The sequence below is a fragment of the Cotesia glomerata genome, linkage group LG9 (genome assembly GCF_020080835.1).
Source record: "Cotesia glomerata isolate CgM1 linkage group LG9, MPM_Cglom_v2.3, whole genome shotgun sequence".
In the NCBI taxonomy this organism is placed as follows: Eukaryota; Metazoa; Arthropoda; class Insecta; order Hymenoptera; family Braconidae; genus Cotesia; species Cotesia glomerata.
In genome coordinates this window covers 7,008,131-7,028,123 of record NC_058166.1, presented here as the reverse complement: position 1 = coordinate 7,028,123, position 19,993 = coordinate 7,008,131, and the positions used below count along the sequence as shown (strand labels likewise).

General features: G+C 27.0%; 1 protein-coding gene across 4 annotated transcripts; it reads left to right on the top strand.

Moving 5' to 3' along the window:
* Positions 1–682: 682 nt before the first annotated feature.
* LOC123271279 (branched-chain-amino-acid aminotransferase, cytosolic) lies at positions 683–19,617 on the top strand. 4 transcript variants are annotated; one of them, XM_044737558.1, is made up of 8 exons: positions 683–841; positions 5,843–5,908; positions 9,904–10,014; positions 13,377–13,586; positions 16,444–16,674; positions 17,237–17,543; positions 18,767–18,921; positions 19,157–19,617. In XM_044737558.1, the coding sequence occupies exons 2-8, from the start codon at positions 5,888–5,890 to the stop codon at positions 19,346–19,348; spliced, it is 1,227 nt and encodes a 408-aa protein (XP_044593493.1). In that variant the 5' UTR covers positions 683–841; positions 5,843–5,887; the 3' UTR covers positions 19,349–19,617. The 4 variants fall into 4 exon arrangements, with proteins under 4 accessions (XP_044593493.1, XP_044593496.1, XP_044593495.1 ...); XM_044737561.1 differs by lacking the exon at positions 683–841 and adding an exon at positions 1,479–1,742; XM_044737560.1 differs by lacking the exon at positions 683–841 and adding an exon at positions 2,476–2,598.
* Positions 19,618–19,993: the final 376 nt, after the last annotated feature.

Sequence of the window (19,993 nt, the reverse complement as noted above, 5' to 3'; positions counted from 1 at the left end):
CATACTATTACAATTAATTATCATTATCAATTAATAAAATTAAATTATTTGAATGACCCGGATTGAAAGTTTAAACCGGATGATTTCGTTATTGCATCAAGGGTTCTGCCAATTTTTTAAAATAAAACAAATATGAAAAAAAAAACATATTTTAATTAATGTGGCCCGATATCAGAATTCCTTTGCGCACTACGAAACGTTTACATTTACATATCTTCTTAAAATATTATTTTGTGAATTAAAGTATGATCTTTTCATTTTGATTATTGGAGAATCAGTTTTCGACAATATTATTGAGAAGAAATAATAATAAAAATTTAGTGAATTTGGCTAAGAAATTTCGAGGATGAAAACATTAAACGTTTTGTTTTATTATGTAATTTCGTTGTTAATTTATTTTTTATAAAAAAATAAATCATCACTATTAATTGTTGATAAGTATTTAGGTTTCTTGGGTTATTTTTTTAATGAGTATTATTTATTCAATTATTCTGAAGATAGTTCTCGTCTTACAACACTTTAGTTAAGTGATAAGGAAAGGGGAAAAAGATTGAAGGCTTTTGTTTATCTTTCTTTTGCGTATTGTGGTAAACTCTTGCTTTACGAATTCATCCCCTCTTCTTTTTTATCATGTTCTCTCTTTATTTCTGATAAATAAAACATCAATAATCTGCTCATTTACAGTCATTACTTCTGAATAAGTGGAATAAAGCTGACACATGAAAGTGATACTTAGAGATTTTATCGTCGTACTAATATTTGTTTACTTTAACTTTGTTTACTTATCAAAAAGTGTTTCTAATCGATAGATAATTATTTTGAATACTTATATATTTTATTGGTATGCAAACATGTAATTTAATGATAACAAAAGTTTTGTTTTTCCAAAAGTTAAGGAATTTAATTGTAAATTTTATAAAAAAATTTAATTTTTAATTTTCTGCAAAAATTGTGCTTTGAATGGATAAAAGTCGTTACCGGCTCATAAAATTTTACCGTAATTGCAGTTTTCAATTCCATTGTTTATGAATTTTTTTTTTATTTCAAAAAACCCGTACTACAAAAAACGAACTAGATAGCAGTGGCTACTATATTGGACAGTACTGAATATTATCTGAAGAAAATACATTTTCAGATGGTAGTAGGTACAATCTATGTAGTACCGACTACACAGAGAAGAAAAATTTTTTCTCTAAAAAGAACAGAAAATTTTATTCAATAAAAAAATTTTTGAACCAAGAAAACTATATTTTAAGAATTTGAAAGTATTTTTAATCAAGTTTAAAAATTCTTTAAAAAATTTTTTTTGTTTGAAAGAATTATAATTGCTAAAAGAATTTTTACTGCTTAATTCGAGATAAATATATTCTTCATAATGATTTTCTTGAAAACAGTTGATTTTTTTATTGGTGTACAATATTTTAAATTTTCCTCAGCGTTGTTAAGTATAAGCTAGTGATAATATTTAAAGTTTTTAAAAGTGAGATAAAACTTAATAGCAGTTGAAATACCATACGGGAAAGACTACTCTGTAAATTTATAGAAAAGTTCACAAAATTTACAGTATTCTATCAAAAAGTCGAGTTATGTAGAACTTACAGAATGCAATATGCTATTTTTACGTGGTGAATTCTGTGATTGTAAAACTGTAAGGTTAACATATTGAGTCAGTAATTGTAACAGAACTTTTTCTGTAATTATGACAGAATCTTTTCTGTAATTTTCTGAAAAGCGCTACTCGGGTAAGCATTATTGCAAATTAATTAATATCACCTCTGAATTTTTTCAAAAAATTTAATTTTTCTGATTTTTTCCAATGTAGTTCTAGACAAATTATTTTTTTATAAATTGTTAAAAAAATTATACATTCACATGCTATAAAATTTTTAAATTTACTATCAATGGATCATTGTTAACATTTTTTTTTATTGATAATCAAACATAATTTTAATTCAAGAAGTTACTCGGTAACGATAACACAATACTCTTGTAGTCTTTACAGATTTTATCTGTAAATTTTACAAAAAAATTATACAGAATTTACATAATCACCTGCAATAATTACATTTTTATTTCGTAAATTTTGCAGAGTACATACTCTCTAAATTTTGCAGATTATTTTCTGTAAATTTTATAGTCGTTTTTTCTGTGCAATGATTGCTTCATTTTTTAACTATACTTATCCGTAAAAAGTATAAACTTTCAAATTTTCACAAATTGTTTGAACCAAAAAATTTTTTAATTTTTGTAGATTTTTTTTTTTTTGTTTCAAATTTCTTTTTATCAAAACTGTTCGAATAAAAAGTTACAAAATAATTTTTACCACTATACAGAACACAGTATATAAAAAAATATTTTCATCATAAATTTTTTTAGTAATAATTTTTTTTCTTAAATATAATAGGCAGAAAATATAATTCAATTAATTTCCCCAATCAGTATTATAAGAAATAAATCGGGTGATGTATGAAAATGAAAACAAAAACAAAGGAGTAGTGAGAATCACAGATGCTGTACTGAGTACTATGTGACACAATCAATAGTTAAGCCATTGCTATCTCGATTTTGTTTTTGTATAAAAAAATTAGCTCAGAATTCGTAAGTGTAGCTTCTACTTTTAAAAATAATTTTAATGTAATTTTTTCTTTTCCATTTAAAACGATTTAATTTATTAAAGTGTCCTTGTATTAATAGACTTATATTTACACCAATCGTTAAAAAAAAACGATGCGTATTCATAAATTTTTGTTTCATATCATTAAAATATATCATAATATTTTTTATTATGAAAACGGAGGTCACATTATCTATAAATATGAGGATAAATTTGCCAATATTTATGAGATTATTTTATCGTTATGAGTTTACTAACTTTAATCGAAATGATACTTTTGATCGTGTTTTTATCATGGGCAATCCTATAAGAATTTCGTCACTTAAAAACTTCTGAGAAGGTTTCATATCTGAGTCTTCTATTAAATTTATCTCGATCTGTTTAAGTAAAAAATTATAACTTTAATAAAAAAAATGTATAAAATTGAACATATCATGTATTTCAAGCATTCTATCTAATTATCATTACTATACTCTATCAAATTTTTGGATTTATTTAGAAATATAGTCAACAATATTTGAACCTATAATATTAAAATTTTTTTTTTTAAAGGGGATAGTCACTGTGATAAATCAAGAAAAAATTTTTTTTTCTCTGCTCTAAATCAAAGTTTCTACATTCAAAAATATGAGTATGAAATTTTAAATCAAATTTTTGGAGTTTAAGTAATTTTAGTGAGAATAGGTAGACCGACCGTTTTCGCTCAGCGCTTCGACAAAAATATCGAATCCGCTAAAAACGAATTGAAACAATCAATAAAAAGATTAAAAAAGTCGTGGACACTATTGGAGATAGGGAGAGAGAACTTTTATATGGTCTAGGACTTTTAATTTAAGGATAAATATTTCATGAGATACATGATTTTAGAGTAACGTAAAGTAATATAAACTAAAAACTTCGATCGTGTTTTTCTCAAAACGCATCAATAATTCAAACAAATAACAACCGATTTTAAAAATTTTTTTTCTAGTCACAATGACTCAAAAAATTTTTATTTTTAAGATTTTTAAAGGCGACTTGAATCTAAAAAAAGGCCAAAAATATGAAAAAATTTTCAATCGGTTGTCATTTTTATTCGAATGAAAAATAAAAAAAAACCCTTCGTCCCGCAATAACCACATCCATACAGATTATAACGTAACTAAATTTTTTTTTTTTCGGATGACCTATTTTTGAGGTAACTATCGATCATGGCGGGGGAATTTTTTTTTTTTGGGGCTTAGATAGACAACTTGCAAATTATCAGTCAAAATTTTTATTTCTTCAGCTAAGAAATAAAATTGTTTAAAATTTTCAATAAATTAATTTCTTATTACAACATTGCTTATTTTTTTCGAAATAAATTTTTTCTTTCAGTGTGCACTGAAAATAATAAATAGGCGCTGCAGCAGGATAAATCCCGTAAAGCACTGAGACTTACGGAACATAATTACACAATTATTTAAATTAATCGTATTTGTTATCTACTAGAAAAAAGGTCATTCGGCAGCCGAAATGGAAGTAGATTTCGTAGTAAATAGAAAAAAAAACTACTAGGATTGTATACAAAAAAAAAACCAATGTAATAGCAAATTTCATAATTGGCATAAAGGAATAAGACATAATGTTGAAACTACACATATGAAATGGTACTCAAATTAAAGCTTATTTAAAGAGCTTTCAGATGCAGTTTACAGAGATTCAATAAGTTATCCCATTCAAAAGTTATTCGAGTAAAAAAGTGAATATGAATTTTTATGATTTTGAAAATTTTAAAATCCTGTCATTTCTAAATTACTAGACCGATTAAGCTCATATTCGAACTTGACTTCATTATCTATCTGTAAAATAAGTATGTTGAGTTTGATAGAGATCCATTATAAATTGGCTACGCTATCGTCGTGACAAGCCGCGTTATATCGTATATATAAATATATATAAACTTTTGAACCATATGTATTTTCTGACTCAGCTCGTCAAGTTAGGTCGAAATATAGCAAAATTTATGAAAAGTTACGTCATGAGGACAAATACAATCGTTAGATTTTTATGAAATAATTAATTAAGTTAATTCTCTCAAATCAAAACAAAAAATATTATATATTTAACACAAAATTAAAATAAAAAAAACTTTTTTGACGCAATGACGCAAAACTTTTTACTATGTGTGGTTAAATTTAACTTTTTAATTAAAAAAAAAAATCGCTCGGTAAACTCAGAATCAAATTGAAAAAAATATGTGACCGGAGGTTCGAGTACGAATATTTTAATAATTAATTAATAAAAAAGTTTTGATCAATATTGTCAGTTGAAAGACAACACATGATGCTGCAACAGGATTTTGTCTTGTTACAGTATCTAATTATTTTTTTCCGTGTGCAATATATTAAAAATATATCTTGAAACATTGCATGCAGTACATATCGTTGCACTACTTGAACCCGGAAAACCTACGTTGGTTTATACTACTTACGGAATTTTGTTATTATTAATTAATACTACCCGTACTGAAAAAAAATATATGCCGCATATACGGGGGCAAAAAAAAAGTATGTGGCGTATATATTTTATATGTGCGACGTATATGTATTTTTGTCAGCATATATGCGCATATATATTTTTTCAGTGTGGGTATAAATGTACGGTTTGGAATTACAAACTCTCTTACAGAGGAATTTTTCATTATTATAATTAATAATAATTATAGGGTCCCGAGATATGTAATTAAGAGAACACAAGAATTTGTTTTTTATTAGAATCTTATGTTTCATTTATATAATTATCCCTTAATTATAATTTTATCGGTACTCTAGCTTTGATAAGAAATATTTTATTAGTGCACACTTCCGATCAATTTCAAGATAAATTTTTGAGTTATATTTTAGAAAACGATTAAATAAAAATAATTATAAATATAAATTATAAGAAGAATAATTATAATTAAATTTTACTGAGAGGGTTAACTTTTCTCTTACCCAATTTAGTCAAAAACATTCGCTACAATAATAAACTTGATTTATTATTATAACTAAGAAAAAAAATAATTATTTTTCAATAATTTTTAAATAGATAATATTTTTTTTTGCAGTAAATCTAATTAAGTAAGTTTACTTGATTGCTTAATTTAATTTAATCAGTAATATTGCATTCTAAACAAAATTCTTACTGTAGCATTTGGAAGAATATAACTTTACTATGAAAGTTATGATAATATGTATTATTACATAATTATTTTATTGATTAATTTAGAAAATACCATCATTTGACCGAGGAATTATTTTTTACACAAACATCATGGTGCACATCAAACGTAAGGTATGTTAAATTATTGAATTTTAAACAGTCATCTATACAATTGAGAGAATAAGAAAAATTTTGTCTCTGGTGTAATATCTGATAAAATACGTTCTTTAAATTAATTTAGTATCATCGGAAAGGTCGACCTGAATTTGAGCTTTTTTAATCTTTCATATACTTTCCAGCAATAGTTAATTATTAAGATGAGTTTTCGAAATAGTTCTAGATAATTTCGAATTTTGCGGTACACATTTTTTTTTTTTTTTTATTTATTTTGTTTTGTACATGTAAGGTGAACCAAAATTCTTACGGAATTTATTCATAGAAGAGGATCAAGACATTAGACGATCAGAAAGAATAGCAGAAAAATACAATAACGTCATGTTTAAAATACCACACTTTACTATAAAATCATATGAGCATTCATTTGTGGTGTCAGCGATACGGCTTTGGAGAGAACTGCCCATTGAAATAATCGAATCTCATAGTTTGGAAACATTTAAAACAAAAGCTTTTGAATTTTTCATGAAATTAGAAACTGACGGTAAATTGTAAATTGTAAATTGTAAATCTCAGAAAAATCTAGACAAATCTCTGGAATTTACATATCTACATGCATATTATATTATATTAAAATATATCATAAGTATTAATTTGTATAATGTATTATTTATCATGGTAATACTTGCTATAACTGTACGTGTACTTATTCTTATCTTTATATTTAAATATTCTTATCTTTATATTTAAATATTTGTAAATTTTGCCATTCGGCTTGCTGCCTTGGCATTTAAACCAAATAAATAAATAAAATAAAATAAATAAATGTGGTTATAGGTCAAAAATTAATTTATATAATTAAAGGACTAAGAAAAATTTTGTAAGAGCTACATCTTTATCGTAAATTGGTTTAGATATTTTTTAGCGACAGTCATTTATGATTTAAATAATTGAGGGAGTAGGGAAAATTTTATGACGAGCATATTATTATTTTTAAAAGCATTTTTATAAGGTAAAAGACCCCATTAGTGGCACCTTTAACCCCCATTAGTGGCACTTTTTCTTTCAATGAAAAAATGTTCTACTTGGAATAAAAATTAAAAATTTTTTTGATCTAAAGATCTTAAAGATTAGAAATAATATATTCATTATTGAAATTAATGATTTCATTAATTGAATAAGTACCAAAATCAAAGAAAGTGTCAGTAATGGGGTCTCCGCCACTAATGGGGTCTTTTACCCTAGTTAAATTTGGTATCATCAGAAAGATTTTGATAAGAATTTGTGCCTTTCTAAGGTTTTATATATTTTTCAGTGATAATCAATTTTTTATGTAAAGTTTTTGAAGAAGTTTTGAATAGTTTGTTGGTTCTATAAATTTGTTCCATCACATTTGTCCATTAAATTATTTGTAATTGATCCTATGATAGCACTATTATTTTTAAAATTCATTTAAAAAGTATCCAAACTACGTATACTGTGATTATAAATATCAAAAAGTCGTTAAGCCAAAGTTTTCTTATTCATAATCCGTAAATTTCGGCAGTCACATACGGACTGCAGGTTGTTAGTTATTTATTATTTTTAATAAAAATAAGGAAAAAATTGTATCTTATAAGTGAAAATTATTTTTTGAGTTTATTAATTTGACATGAGTTAAAAATACATGTTTGTAAAGATCGAATCTCTTAATTTTTCTGAGGAAATGGATTAAAAAAAAAAAGTTTAAAAATAATTAGATTATATGTCCTCTACACGGAAAAAATTTTATAGTAGAGTTTACTATCTAGTTATGGTAAAATCTATTAACTGAATTCGATAGTAGTAAATATTATTTAAATAATTATGTAAACCATCTGAGTAGTAGTAGTTACCATCCTGATGGTAACTACTACTATTATTATGGTAATCAGTAATAATAGCTATTATTATTTTAACTAGTTACTACTATTATCAAAATCGTAATTCCTAATATAACCTAATGGTAACAGTTACCAGCAGTAATAATAATAGCTACTATCTAAGCTAGTAAAAAATATTTAAAAAATTAAAAATTTGCGCTAGCGTCGATGCATTTCTGAATGAACTAAAAGCAGTTGTAGCGCAGTGTAGTACACAAAAAATCGGAATTAAATTCGGATTGAATGCATATTTAAATTTTTATTTGTCTAAAACAAGTTTCAACGCCAAATTTTTCAAAAAAAATTTGAAATTCCCAAAGAAATCAAAATTTTCAATAAAATTCAAATTTCAAAAAAAAAATTTTTATCTTACAAAAAATTTTTAAAAAACATAATTTTCAAAAAAAAAATTTTGAATACAAAAAAGCTTTAAACTAATTATTAATCATAATTATTTATTTATTTAAATTAAAATTTTCCCTGTAACAATTTCAATTAAAGAGAGCATACTCTTTGCTCCAGTTGATGATATCGTATTTTGAAATGCACCGAATCAGCTTGACTACATGTAATTTTTCTTCTGCATTGAATTAAATGATATTCTTAAAGCTAGCAGATGAAATAAACTCATTGACCTGTTTAAGTTATACATTCTGTTGAAGAAATTCAATGCACAAATTATCAAAACTAGCGACCTGCAGTCCCTATGTGACTGCCAAGAATTGCGAACTATAATAAATAAAATTTTGCTTAATTGTATAATGATTTTCGTTAAAGTGTATTTTACTTTCTTAACTATTGACATTTTTAAAGATATAAGCTCATTCCGATGTTACACTTATCAAGAGCTTTTATTTGAGTACCCACATGAATTTTTATATATTTTTCATATATACATATATATTATATATATATAAATATATGAAAAATTGATGTGGGTACTCAAATGAAAGATCTCGATGAGTATAATGTCGGAGTGAGCTTATATCTGTAAAAATGTCAATAATTCACAAGATATAAGGTCATTTATTAATTATGAATCTAGAGATAGAATATTTTCTGTTAATGATATTCTCTTAATAATATAGATGATAGGATTACAATTAATTCAATTATAATGGAACCATCAAATGATGTTTCATTATTTTATCTTGTGAAAAAATATTAATAATTGATAATAATAAGACTTTTTTAGTAACCCAAATCTTGGATGATTGCTATTTTGATAATCATAGTCAACCATTCAAAATAATCAATAACAGCTCTAATATTTGGAAATTTTTATCACATATGGATTTAAACGATTGTGTTATTATTTGTTTTAATATTTTAAACGAAAAAATAGCCATAACTAAAATATGGATGCAAATAAAGAATTAAATAAAATAAATTTATATTATTTTTTCTTTCAGAATTTTTACAATCTGAGATGGTTACAGTTACCATCTTCGATTATAGCAGTTATAATTTTTAATAATTACAATTATCATTTTCGATAGTAATCGTTACCATTATTAATAGTAACTAGTACAATTATCAATGATAACACCTATTATTTTGGGACTAATTAATTTTATTACCATTCCAGATAGTAGGAGTTAATATTTTCGTATAGTAAATACAATTATTAATTTTTCTCCGTGTAGTCCTACAAAATGAAAATTGTAGTAAGCACTACTAACGCATAAAGTCACCTTTTTTTTATGTCTTGTTTTATTCGGCCAGTTGACAGTAAGCGATGAAAAAAATTCCGAAAGGTCAATATTTATCTATTTGACTTAGTGCTGTAACAGCGTTAACAGCTCGGTGAATATGAACTTTTATGTGAATAAATAAATCAATTAATTGTTGCCATGGAGTTCTATTTTAAACTATAACTATGTATTACTCCTGAAGTAAACTTTTATACTACAGTTAATAAATATTTTATACGAGAAAACTTTCATAGAAATTAAATTTGTCCTATAAACATTGATTCAAACTAGTTCATGGTTATTTAAGCATTATAAAGCCAGAAAATAAATACTCATAAAAAAATTTTGGAATTCAGTAAAAGTAGATTTGAAGCATAGTCGTTTAAATTATTAATTTTTCTTTTTTTTTCTTTTTTAGGAACTATTTAATGGGCGGTTGCTAAACTATCTCAAGAATGTAAGGTTCAGTTCATCTTTGCAAGCTCAAGACAGAGTTCGTCCTCAGCCAGAATCAGATAATTCATTTAAGGTAAGTCTTTTATTAGGGAACAGTACACTAAAAAAATTTTTGATGTAAAAATGGACCCCGAGAACACAAAACGGTGTAAAGTTTGTTGGTGTAATTTTTTTTGTCAGTATGATAAAAAATTTTTCTTCGTCGATAATAAAGTAAAGGAACCGAGTATTGACCAGACAGCAAAACAACGATTGAAAAAAAACTAGTAATTTAATTTTATATTCAGTACATAATTATCAATTTTTAATTATACTTGAAACAAAATTTTGTGCATGCACATAAATATAAGTATTTTTAATTAGTTCAATAATCGTTCTTCTTGACACCTGTGTATTTTTTTTAAACATTTGTACGAGGATAATGGATTAAAAATACAATTTCTCTTGACGAGAAAGGAAATTTGATTTTTAGGCCCCAGTAGAGCTATATGCTTTCAGCGCGATCGCGCTTTATGCATGCAATAAGTATTTGTCAAAACAATTAAGTATCGAAGATTAATAATCAATAATTTTTGTTAGATAAACCATGTTAATAACTAAAATTATACTCTGGTCAACAATTGATCTTGTAAAATATCAAATGCACTTGATAGCATGGCTTCGTTTATTGATTTAAATATGAGTACTGAAGATAAAATTGTATCAAAATACAGAACAACTAACAACAGTATTGAAATTATTAACATGTCAGTGAATGGATTACCTATTAATGTCGAAAGTATTATAGATTAAAAATAAAAGTTATTACACGCTTTTTATTAGCTTCACTTGTATGTCAGTTTGTCAGTTTGTCAGTTTGTCAGTTTGTCAGTTTGTCAGTTTGTCAGTTTGTCAGTTTGTCAGTTTGTCAGTTTGTCAGTTTGTCAGTTTGTCAGTTTGTCAGTTTGTCAGTTTGTCAGTTTGTCAGTTTGTCAGTATGTAACTCTCCTTCGCATAAAGAGACTACCATAATGATATTATTTAAATTTTGATTATTATCAACCTAGAACCCAGGTGATGACCTTCCTAGTCATCCTCTGATGACCATCCCGAAGTTATATCTCGAAACCAGGTGTTTTCCTCCGTAGGTTTTCATCGGGAATGGCACAGATAAACCCGTACGTCAACCCTAATCCTCTGATGACCATCCCGAAGTTATACTTCGAAACCAGGTGTTTTCCTCCGTAGGTTTTCATCAAGAATGGCACAGATAAACCCGTACATACCCGGAATCCTCTGATGACTATCCCGAAGTTATATCTCGAAACCAGGTGTTTTCCTCCGTAGGTTTTCATCGGGAATGGCACAGATAAACCCGTACATCAACCCGGAATCCTCTGATGACCATCCCGAAGTTATATCTCGAAACCAGGTGTTTTCTTCCGTAGGTTTTCATCGGGAATGGCACAGATAAACCCGTACATCAACCCGGAATCCTCTGATGACCATCCCGAAGTTATATCTCGAAACCAGGTGTTTTCCTCCGTAGGTTTTCATCGGGAATGGCACAGATAAACCCATACATCAACCCGGAATCCTCTGATGACCATCCCGAAGTTATATCTCGAAACCAGGTGTTTTCCTCCGTAGGTTTTCATCGAGAATGGCACAGATAAACCCGTACATCAACCCGGAATCCTCTGATGACCATCCCGAAGTTATATTTCGAAACCAGGTGTTTTCCTCCGTAGGTTTTCATCGGGAATGGCACAGATAAACCCGTACATCAACCCGGAATCCTCTGATGACCATCCCGAAGTTATATCTCGAAACCAGGTGTTTTCCTCCGTAGGTTTTCATCGGGAATGGCACAGATAAACCCGTACATCAACCCGGAATCCTCTGATGACCATCCCGAAGTTATATCTCGAAACCAGGTGTTTTCTTCCGTAGGTTTTCATCGGGAATGGCACAGATAAACCCGTACATCAACCCGGAATCCTCTGATGACCATCCCGAAGTTATATCTCGAAACCAGGTGTTTTCCTCCGTAGGTTTTCATCGGGAATGGCACAGATAAACCCATACATCAACCCGGAATCCTCTGATGACCATCCCGAAGTTATATCTCGAAACCAGGTGTTTTCCTCCGTAGGTTTTCATCGAGAATGGCACAGATAAACCCGTACATCAACCCGGAATCCTCTGATGACCATCCCGAAGTTATATTTCGAAACCAGGTGTTTTCCTCCGTAGGTTTTTATCGGGAATGGCACAGATAAACCCGTACATCAACCCGGAATCCTCTGATGACCATCCCGAAGTTATATTTCGAAACCAGGTGTTTTCCTCCGTAGGTTTTTTACACGCTTTATATTAGCTTCACTTGTATGTCAGTTTGTCAGTATGTCACTCTTCGTGGGTAATTTTGCGCGCCTGAATATTTTTGATAATCAACAAATAATAGTTTAAAAAAAACTAAAAATCACGCTTTTATAAATAAACCAAACTAAAAAGTAAAATAAATAATAGTTTAAAAACTAAAAAACACGCTTTTATAGAAAACCAAACTAAAAAATAGAAAATAAATTTTAATAAATTTAAAATTAAGAATAGTGTTAAAATTTCAATAAATATAAATTAATAATAGTGTAAATAAAAAAAAATGTATTTTATTTTAAAAAAGCGTGGGGTGCATGGTGTCAATAGTTATAAATATTTTATTGACAGATATGAGTAGAGTGATTATCATTTTGATATCTTAAAAGCACCCCACGCTTTTTAAAATAAAATACATTTTTTTATTTACACTATTATTAATTTATATTTATTGAAATTTTTAACACTATTCTTAATTTAAATTTATTAAAATTTATTTTCTATTTTTTAGTTTGGTTTTCTATAAAAAGCGTGTTTTTAGTTTTTTTAAACTATTATTTATTTTTAAGTCTAGTAAGTATAATAGTACTAAGTATATACTAGTAAGTATATACTACTAGTAAGTATATACTACTTATACTGGTTAGTATTTGGAACATAGGCGGTCAATATTTAGTGTGTAATATTGTCAATATTCGGAGCAATTGGTTGTAACTTTAATTATTACAATTTAATGTTTATTATTACGTATTTTGTAAACAAAAAATATTACAGTTTGTAAGTTAAGACTATAAAAAAAGCATAACACCTGGTTCAGCTCATAAACTCTTCCAATAAGTTTACAAATAATCTATTTATGATCATTTTATCTAAACTGGTCAACATTTGGAACTTTTATCCTATAATTAAAATTAAAATTAGAAAAAAAATTTTTTCTTTTTCTTTATTAAATTTTAATGTAATTCATTTCTTATTTCTTCTTAAGGTTCATTTCAACCCCAAATTTTTTTTTATGTTGTATTTATTTTGAAAATTTTTGAGTTTATAAAAAATAATTTTTCGATATTTATTTGACAGTATGCTGATCTGTCGGTCCGCTTGGCGCCACCACATTTACTTCAACCAAAACCAGATGTTAGAGATTTGGTCTTCGGAAAATACTTTACTGATCATATGTTCAAAGTTTTTTTTCATGAAGATTTAGGAGGATGGCAAGCACCAGAAATCACTCCTTTGGAAAGTCTAGTTTTACACCCAGCAAGCAAGGCTCTACATTACGCCGTTCAAGTAAATTATTTATTTGTAATTTTTAATGTCGAAAAAATTTCGAACTATTTGAATAGAAATTATCATGAATCAATACAGATAACTGCAGTTTATTATTAATTTTATTATTGATATTTTTTTTATGATACTATTTTTCACCGATAGAAAATCTATTTTGATTTAAAAGAAATAATTTTTCTAAGAAACTTTTTGAAGACGACCTGTCGTTTGTTTTAAAAATTTTTTGTCTTGAATCTCGTTATTTTGGCTTAAGCAACCCAGACCTTTGATCAATAACTATTGACGCAAGAGTATATTATCTTCCATCAATAAAATCAAATGCTTTATTCAAAAATAATTCCTTGTAATTAAAAATAATTTAGTTTTCTTTTATGAATTTTATATTCATAGTTCAAAAACTAGTTTCTTCATACAAAATAGCAAAAAAATGTTTTAAGAAATCGAAAATTTAACTTCAACATATTCTGAAATGTATCCCGAATCAAAATATTGGACGTAAATTGAACCTTTTTAACGTTAGTAATGTATTGAACGTTAAAAATGAAAAGCAAAGTTACTAAGAGACAATAAAAAATGTTCTGTTTTTTTGTAACCTTCAGTTCTTCCTAAAAATACATATAAGACACGTTGAAAGACATAGTATTGGGCTGCCCAGTCGCGTCTTGATAAAATTGCCTTAAGACCTAACACTAGCTAACTAAGTCTCAGTTTTCGGATTATAGACTGCGTCGCACCCTTTACTATAGCTGAAAAAAATTATTTTCTTGATAATTATAATGTATTAGAACGTATTTCGGCTTTAATCATTTAATTACTTAAAAAAGTTATTTATATACATCAATTTTAAGTTTAGTTAGATTTTATTCGATTTCTGATATGAAAATACATTTTGAATACGATCAAAACATTTAACATCCATTTTTAATGTTCAATACTGTCTTAACGTTAAAGACGATCAATTTACGTTTAATATTTCAATTTGGGATTCAACACTTTATTTCATAAAATCAAAAGTAGCAGAAATCTGATAATTTTTAGTTTCAATAGTTTTAATTTAATAAATTCTTAAATAGAGAACTTTTCGTTCCTAATCTAATAATTTTGATTTTTTTCTATTCAAAAAGTTAATTTTTGTATTAATAAGGACGTACCACGGCAATAAAAGACACCAATAGGTTATGGCTATTGGTTTCTTTCTCACGCACTAGTGCTGCCTCTTTTACTAGTGTCGCTCACTTATTTCCACTCATGCAAAATATCTAATGGAGCTAACTTCAAAGATTTTTTTAAAAAATACATGTTAGATGTACGATTTTTAATTGCTAATATTTCGAAAATTAGCACCGCAAAGACTATTAAAAAAATTAGGAAAACGGTTGACCCTAAAGGCCATCCGTGCAAGTTCCCGCTAATTTCATACTTAAGCACTCAAAATTGCACTTAGTACGTTCTTGAGCTCTTCGAGGTCAAAAATATAATTTACGTGTGATTTTGAGCTCTCCGAGTTTAAAAGTCGGTTTTTTTTCATCAACGATAACTCACAAACGAATCAACCAAGTTGATCAGCTTAGCGGCGATCGACGTAGTTTTTTTAATGTTAAGAACATTAGTTTTTAGGATTTATCGGTAAAGCTGTTTAAAAGTTATCCCAAATAAACCACATCAAAAAAATTTTTTTTCGTAGTTTTTTTAAGATTTTTCAAAATTTACCGGTTCGAATCGGTCTAAATTGTATTCAAAATCTAAGTTTGGTCAAACCCTTTCGAATGGCACCAACCGCGATCAAATCGGTCAAGCCGTGCAAAAGATATGAGAGGTTTACACACACACACACACACACACACACACACACACACACACACACACACACACCATCGCGGGAATAGTCAGGGAAGCTTCCTATGACCTTAAAACGTCAAGATCTGATGAAAACTCGATTTTCGAAAAACGGGGTGAAAACAATAACTTCCCGATTTCAAAAAATTTTCAATTTTCTTAGCGGGAAGTTAAAAATTTATTCGTATAGAGAACACTTAAAAGTACGTGTATTAAAAAATTGAAGGATATTGTAAGAAAAGTGATTTTCCACGGAACCTCCTTAACGCTAAAAACGTTCAATTTACGTCTAATATTTCAATTCAGGATTCAAGATTATATTTCATGAAATCAAAAGTAGCAGAAATTCGATAATTTTTAGTTTCAATAGTTTTAATTTAACAAATTCTTAAATAGAAAAATTTTCGTTCTTAATCCAATAATTTTTAATTTTTAATTTTTTTATTCAAAAGTTAATTTCTTGTATTAAGAAATTAACTTAAGAAAACTGAACATCTTGAAACAAGAGAAACATATTGAAGAGAATATATATTTCCGTAAGTGAAGTAGTTTTTTTTTCAGAACTTAAAAAAAATAAATTCTCCGAATATTGCTAAAGTATTAGCTAAACGAATAATACTCAAAAAACTTTACCAAGATAAGAATCTTTAAATATGCAATAGCTTAGACTATTACCGTGTATGACGCAACATCCAAAATATACGAAGAAAAAAAATGTCATTTACTGTGAAGAGAATAATAACTGCTACTATAAATCAACGTATGACTCATAGTCTTGCTTTATTGTTTTTGATGGCAATTTTCACGATGAAGATGATAACCTGTACAATCTAGAGTTTAAAGTTACAAATTACTTTAAAAAAAAAAAAAAAACAATTCAATGCAAAAAATGTTTTATTTTGTTTTTCAATAAATTATTTAAGTTAACTTATTCGAGCTTTTAGTTTTAAAAAATTACTTTTGTTATTTCTTCTTTTTTATATTAAATAACTAAAAAAGACAATTCTAATAATTGTTTCAGGCATTTGAAGGTATGAAAGCTTACCGAGGCAAAGATGATAAAATACGGTTGTTTCGCCCGGAACTAAATATGCAAAGATTGAACCATTCAGCAAAAAGATTAGGTTTGCCAACATTTAATAGTACAGAATTCATAAAATGTTTGAGTAGGTTAATTAGCATCGATCAGGAATGGGTGCCGCATTGTGAAACGGCAAGTCTATATATAAGACCTACTGTTATCGGGGTGGATGTAAGTATGATTGATAATATTGTAATCTCATAACAATAACAGAGGTGAACAAAGGCCATTAAAAATATAATTCAGTGATGCAAAGAGCTTGATGTAAACATAAGAAATTATAACATAAGTTTATTATTATCTCATTTTGTTATAAATTAAATTTTAGGATGATATTTTTTTTTTCTATTATAAAATTTACTTTTTTTATTTATTACTCTTATGTTAATAAATCCAATAGTATTTGTTAATTTTCGAAGAATTTTTTAAATTATCTCTGAAAAAAAGTACAACAAAATTTTGCGCGTAACGCACTGATATTCAAATGATAACACTTGTCAACATCTATCAATATCTTCAAAGTTTTCATCATATTAAATTGACGTAATCAGACTTGCAATGTCGATTATTTATTCTTATTTTCGAGAAAGACAAGGTCGCGTTGAGATAGCTGCAGGCCAGATGATTAAGAAAATAAAAACACTGAAGAAGCATAAGATAAAAAACTTTTTAAAATCATTTTTATTATTTATCATTTATTTTATTTTTTTTTTTATTTATTGTAACAATGTAGCCTACGTTGGGTGTTGCAACATCTCGCTCAGCACTCTTGTATGCTATTCTGTGTCCAGTTGGATCCTATTTTCACGGACCAGTCAGTAAAGGTGTATCACTTCTCGCTGATCCAAGTTATACCAGAGCATGGCCTGGAGGCTGTGGTGATTCAAAATTAGGTAGCAATTATGCTCCTACCATTCATGTTCAAGAGAAAGCTGAAGAAAAAGGTCTTCAGCAAGTTTTATGGCTTTATGGTGGAGATATGCAGCTAACAGAAGTTGGAACAATGAACATTTTTATGTTTATCATCAATGAGGAAGGAGGTAATATAAATATTTCATAACTATAAGTCTTTTAATACTAATTATCATTACTATACTGTACTTAGAGAAAAAATTTATTTTGTAAAAAATGAGCAATCCTATAACAAGAAATTAATTTGTTGAAAATTTTAAACAATTTAATTTTTTCGCTGAAGAAATAAAAATTTTTTTCACAGTAACTATCTTGTTGAAGTTTTCTAGATTTGGAAAGAAACAATTTTGAATGGAAATTTTCACTGTCTATCTGAAATTGTTTTTTTTTTGGATAAAAAAAAATAATTTTTTTTTAAAAGTTACTGTAAGAAAAATTTTTATTTCTTCAACCAAATAGAATTATTTGAAATTTTCAACAAATTTTATTTTTTTCACAACAATGGCCATTTTTTTTCTCTCAGTGTATAACTATAGCATTTATTTGCTTCAAAATAATGATCATAAAGTCAACGCTTTTACTTTAATCCATAAAATTTTCTTCTCTATGAAAATTCGCAAGTTAACTTAATAAGCAATTGCTTATCTAAAATTGATTATGAGAAAAATTTTAATTTATTCAGCTAAAAAAATGAAATTGTTGCAAACTTTCAACAAATTTATTATTTACTAGCATTTGCCCGAAGCTTCACTCGCGTTGAAGCCCTTCGATAAATATCAAAGATCATTACATTCCAATAGAACTGAATCAATGTGATTCTAATTTTTTGACAAACAATTTTTTTATCTTTCGTAAAAAATAAATTTGTTTCTTTAATAAAAAGTATCCTATGTTACTTCTAATACTTTCACGAATATGTGTACAAAGTTTCATGATGATCGGTTAAGTAGTTTTTGCGTGAAAGCGTAACAAACAAACTTATATATTCACATTTATAATATTAGTAGGGATAGGGATTACATTATTGCTCATTTTTTTCAAAATAAATTTTTTCTCTTAGTGCTATTGAAGAGAAATAATGTGGAACTTAATTATTTTGAAGAAAATTACCTGATCTCCGAGAATTTATCATCTTGGTTTTTTCAAGTTGATTGGTCAATCCAATCAAATTCTTTAACCAAGAGTTGTAATTTATCATGATTAGTAAAACTCTTCTAAAAGTTTATTTTCTTGATACAATAGTTTTAATTTCTTGCATATTTTGAGACAAGAATAAAATTTTGTTAAAAATCAAATAATTTCTCTTTTTAGTTAAAATTTATACATAAATGAAAAAATGTATTTATTACAGAAAAAGAATTAATAACTCCTCCATTAAATGGGTTGATTCTACCCGGAATCACTCGAATGTCAATATTGAATTTAGCTCACGAATGGAATCAGTTTAAAGTAACCGAGAGAATTATTACGATGGAAGAAGTGTGCCGTTTAACTTCTGAGAAAAGGGTAAGTGATTATCAGCAACATTTTTATCTACATAACATAAATAATATAATATATTAAGCAAAAAGCAATAACTAAGCAGATTTAGTCATGTTGTTAATAAATAATTCTATTATGTTGTAAATATTAAAAAGAGTTCAATAACACTTTTATTTTTTATTAACATTGTTGACGCTATCGCAGTAATATTTAAAAATAAATTTATATAAATAAACAAAATATCTTATTTATTTTTCAGATACTAGAGATGTTTGGAGCTGGAACTGCCTGTGTAGTTAGTCCAATTTCCAATATTCATTTTCTCAACCAATTCTTACACATACCTACTATGGAGCAACCGAGCCCTATCTATGATATGATCCTTAAAAGTCTTTTGAATATTCAATATGGTTATGTACCTAATCATCCATGGATAATAAAAGTCGAATAATATTCTTCTTTTATCAACTATTAAATCAATTTAATTTTCGTTTATTGTAAAAATGCTCAGTATATACTAAATAATATATGAAGAAAATTTAACTATTTGGATATCTTGCAGCTAGGTTCTATATTTTTCTATAAAACTTGGATAATGATAATAATAAAGAGACATTGTACATATTACAAATTAAGGTAATGATCATTTCTATCAAAACTGTAAATATGTCTATTTTATTTTTTATTATTTGTCGGCAATAATAATATTAATTTTTTTTATATTTTGCTTACGTTTATTGGTGTGACCTGATAAAATTCTTTATTATAATTACAACCAAGAAATTATCAAGTGATAAAAACAATGAATTAATTTTCTTTTATGGAAATTAGCCAGTTTGTAAATAGTTTTCAATAATAAAAAAAATGTGTAAAACTTTGCTATTAATTTCTTTAAAATTATTTAATGAGAATACATGAGATAATTATGAATGAAGATCTCCATTGAGAAAAAAAATTCTTCTGAAAAAAATGAGCAATATTATAACAAAAAATTAATTTATTGAAAATTTAAGACAATTTTGTTTCTTAGCTGAAGAAATCAAAATTTTTCTCACAGCAACTTTTTTGTTGAAAAAAAGTTTTTTTTATTTGGAAG

Bases quoted from the DNA above. Each gene is read 5' to 3' on its own strand.
- LOC123271279 (XM_044737558.1), top strand. From the start codon at position 5,888: ATGGTGCACATCAAACGTAAG. The intron at 10,015-13,376 runs GTAAGTCTTTTA...TTTATTTGACAG, and splicing joins AATCAGATAATTCATTTAAG to TATGCTGATCTGTCGGTCCG. The intron at 18,922-19,156 runs GTAAGTGATTAT...TTTATTTTTCAG, and splicing joins GTTTAACTTCTGAGAAAAGG to ATACTAGAGATGTTTGGAGC.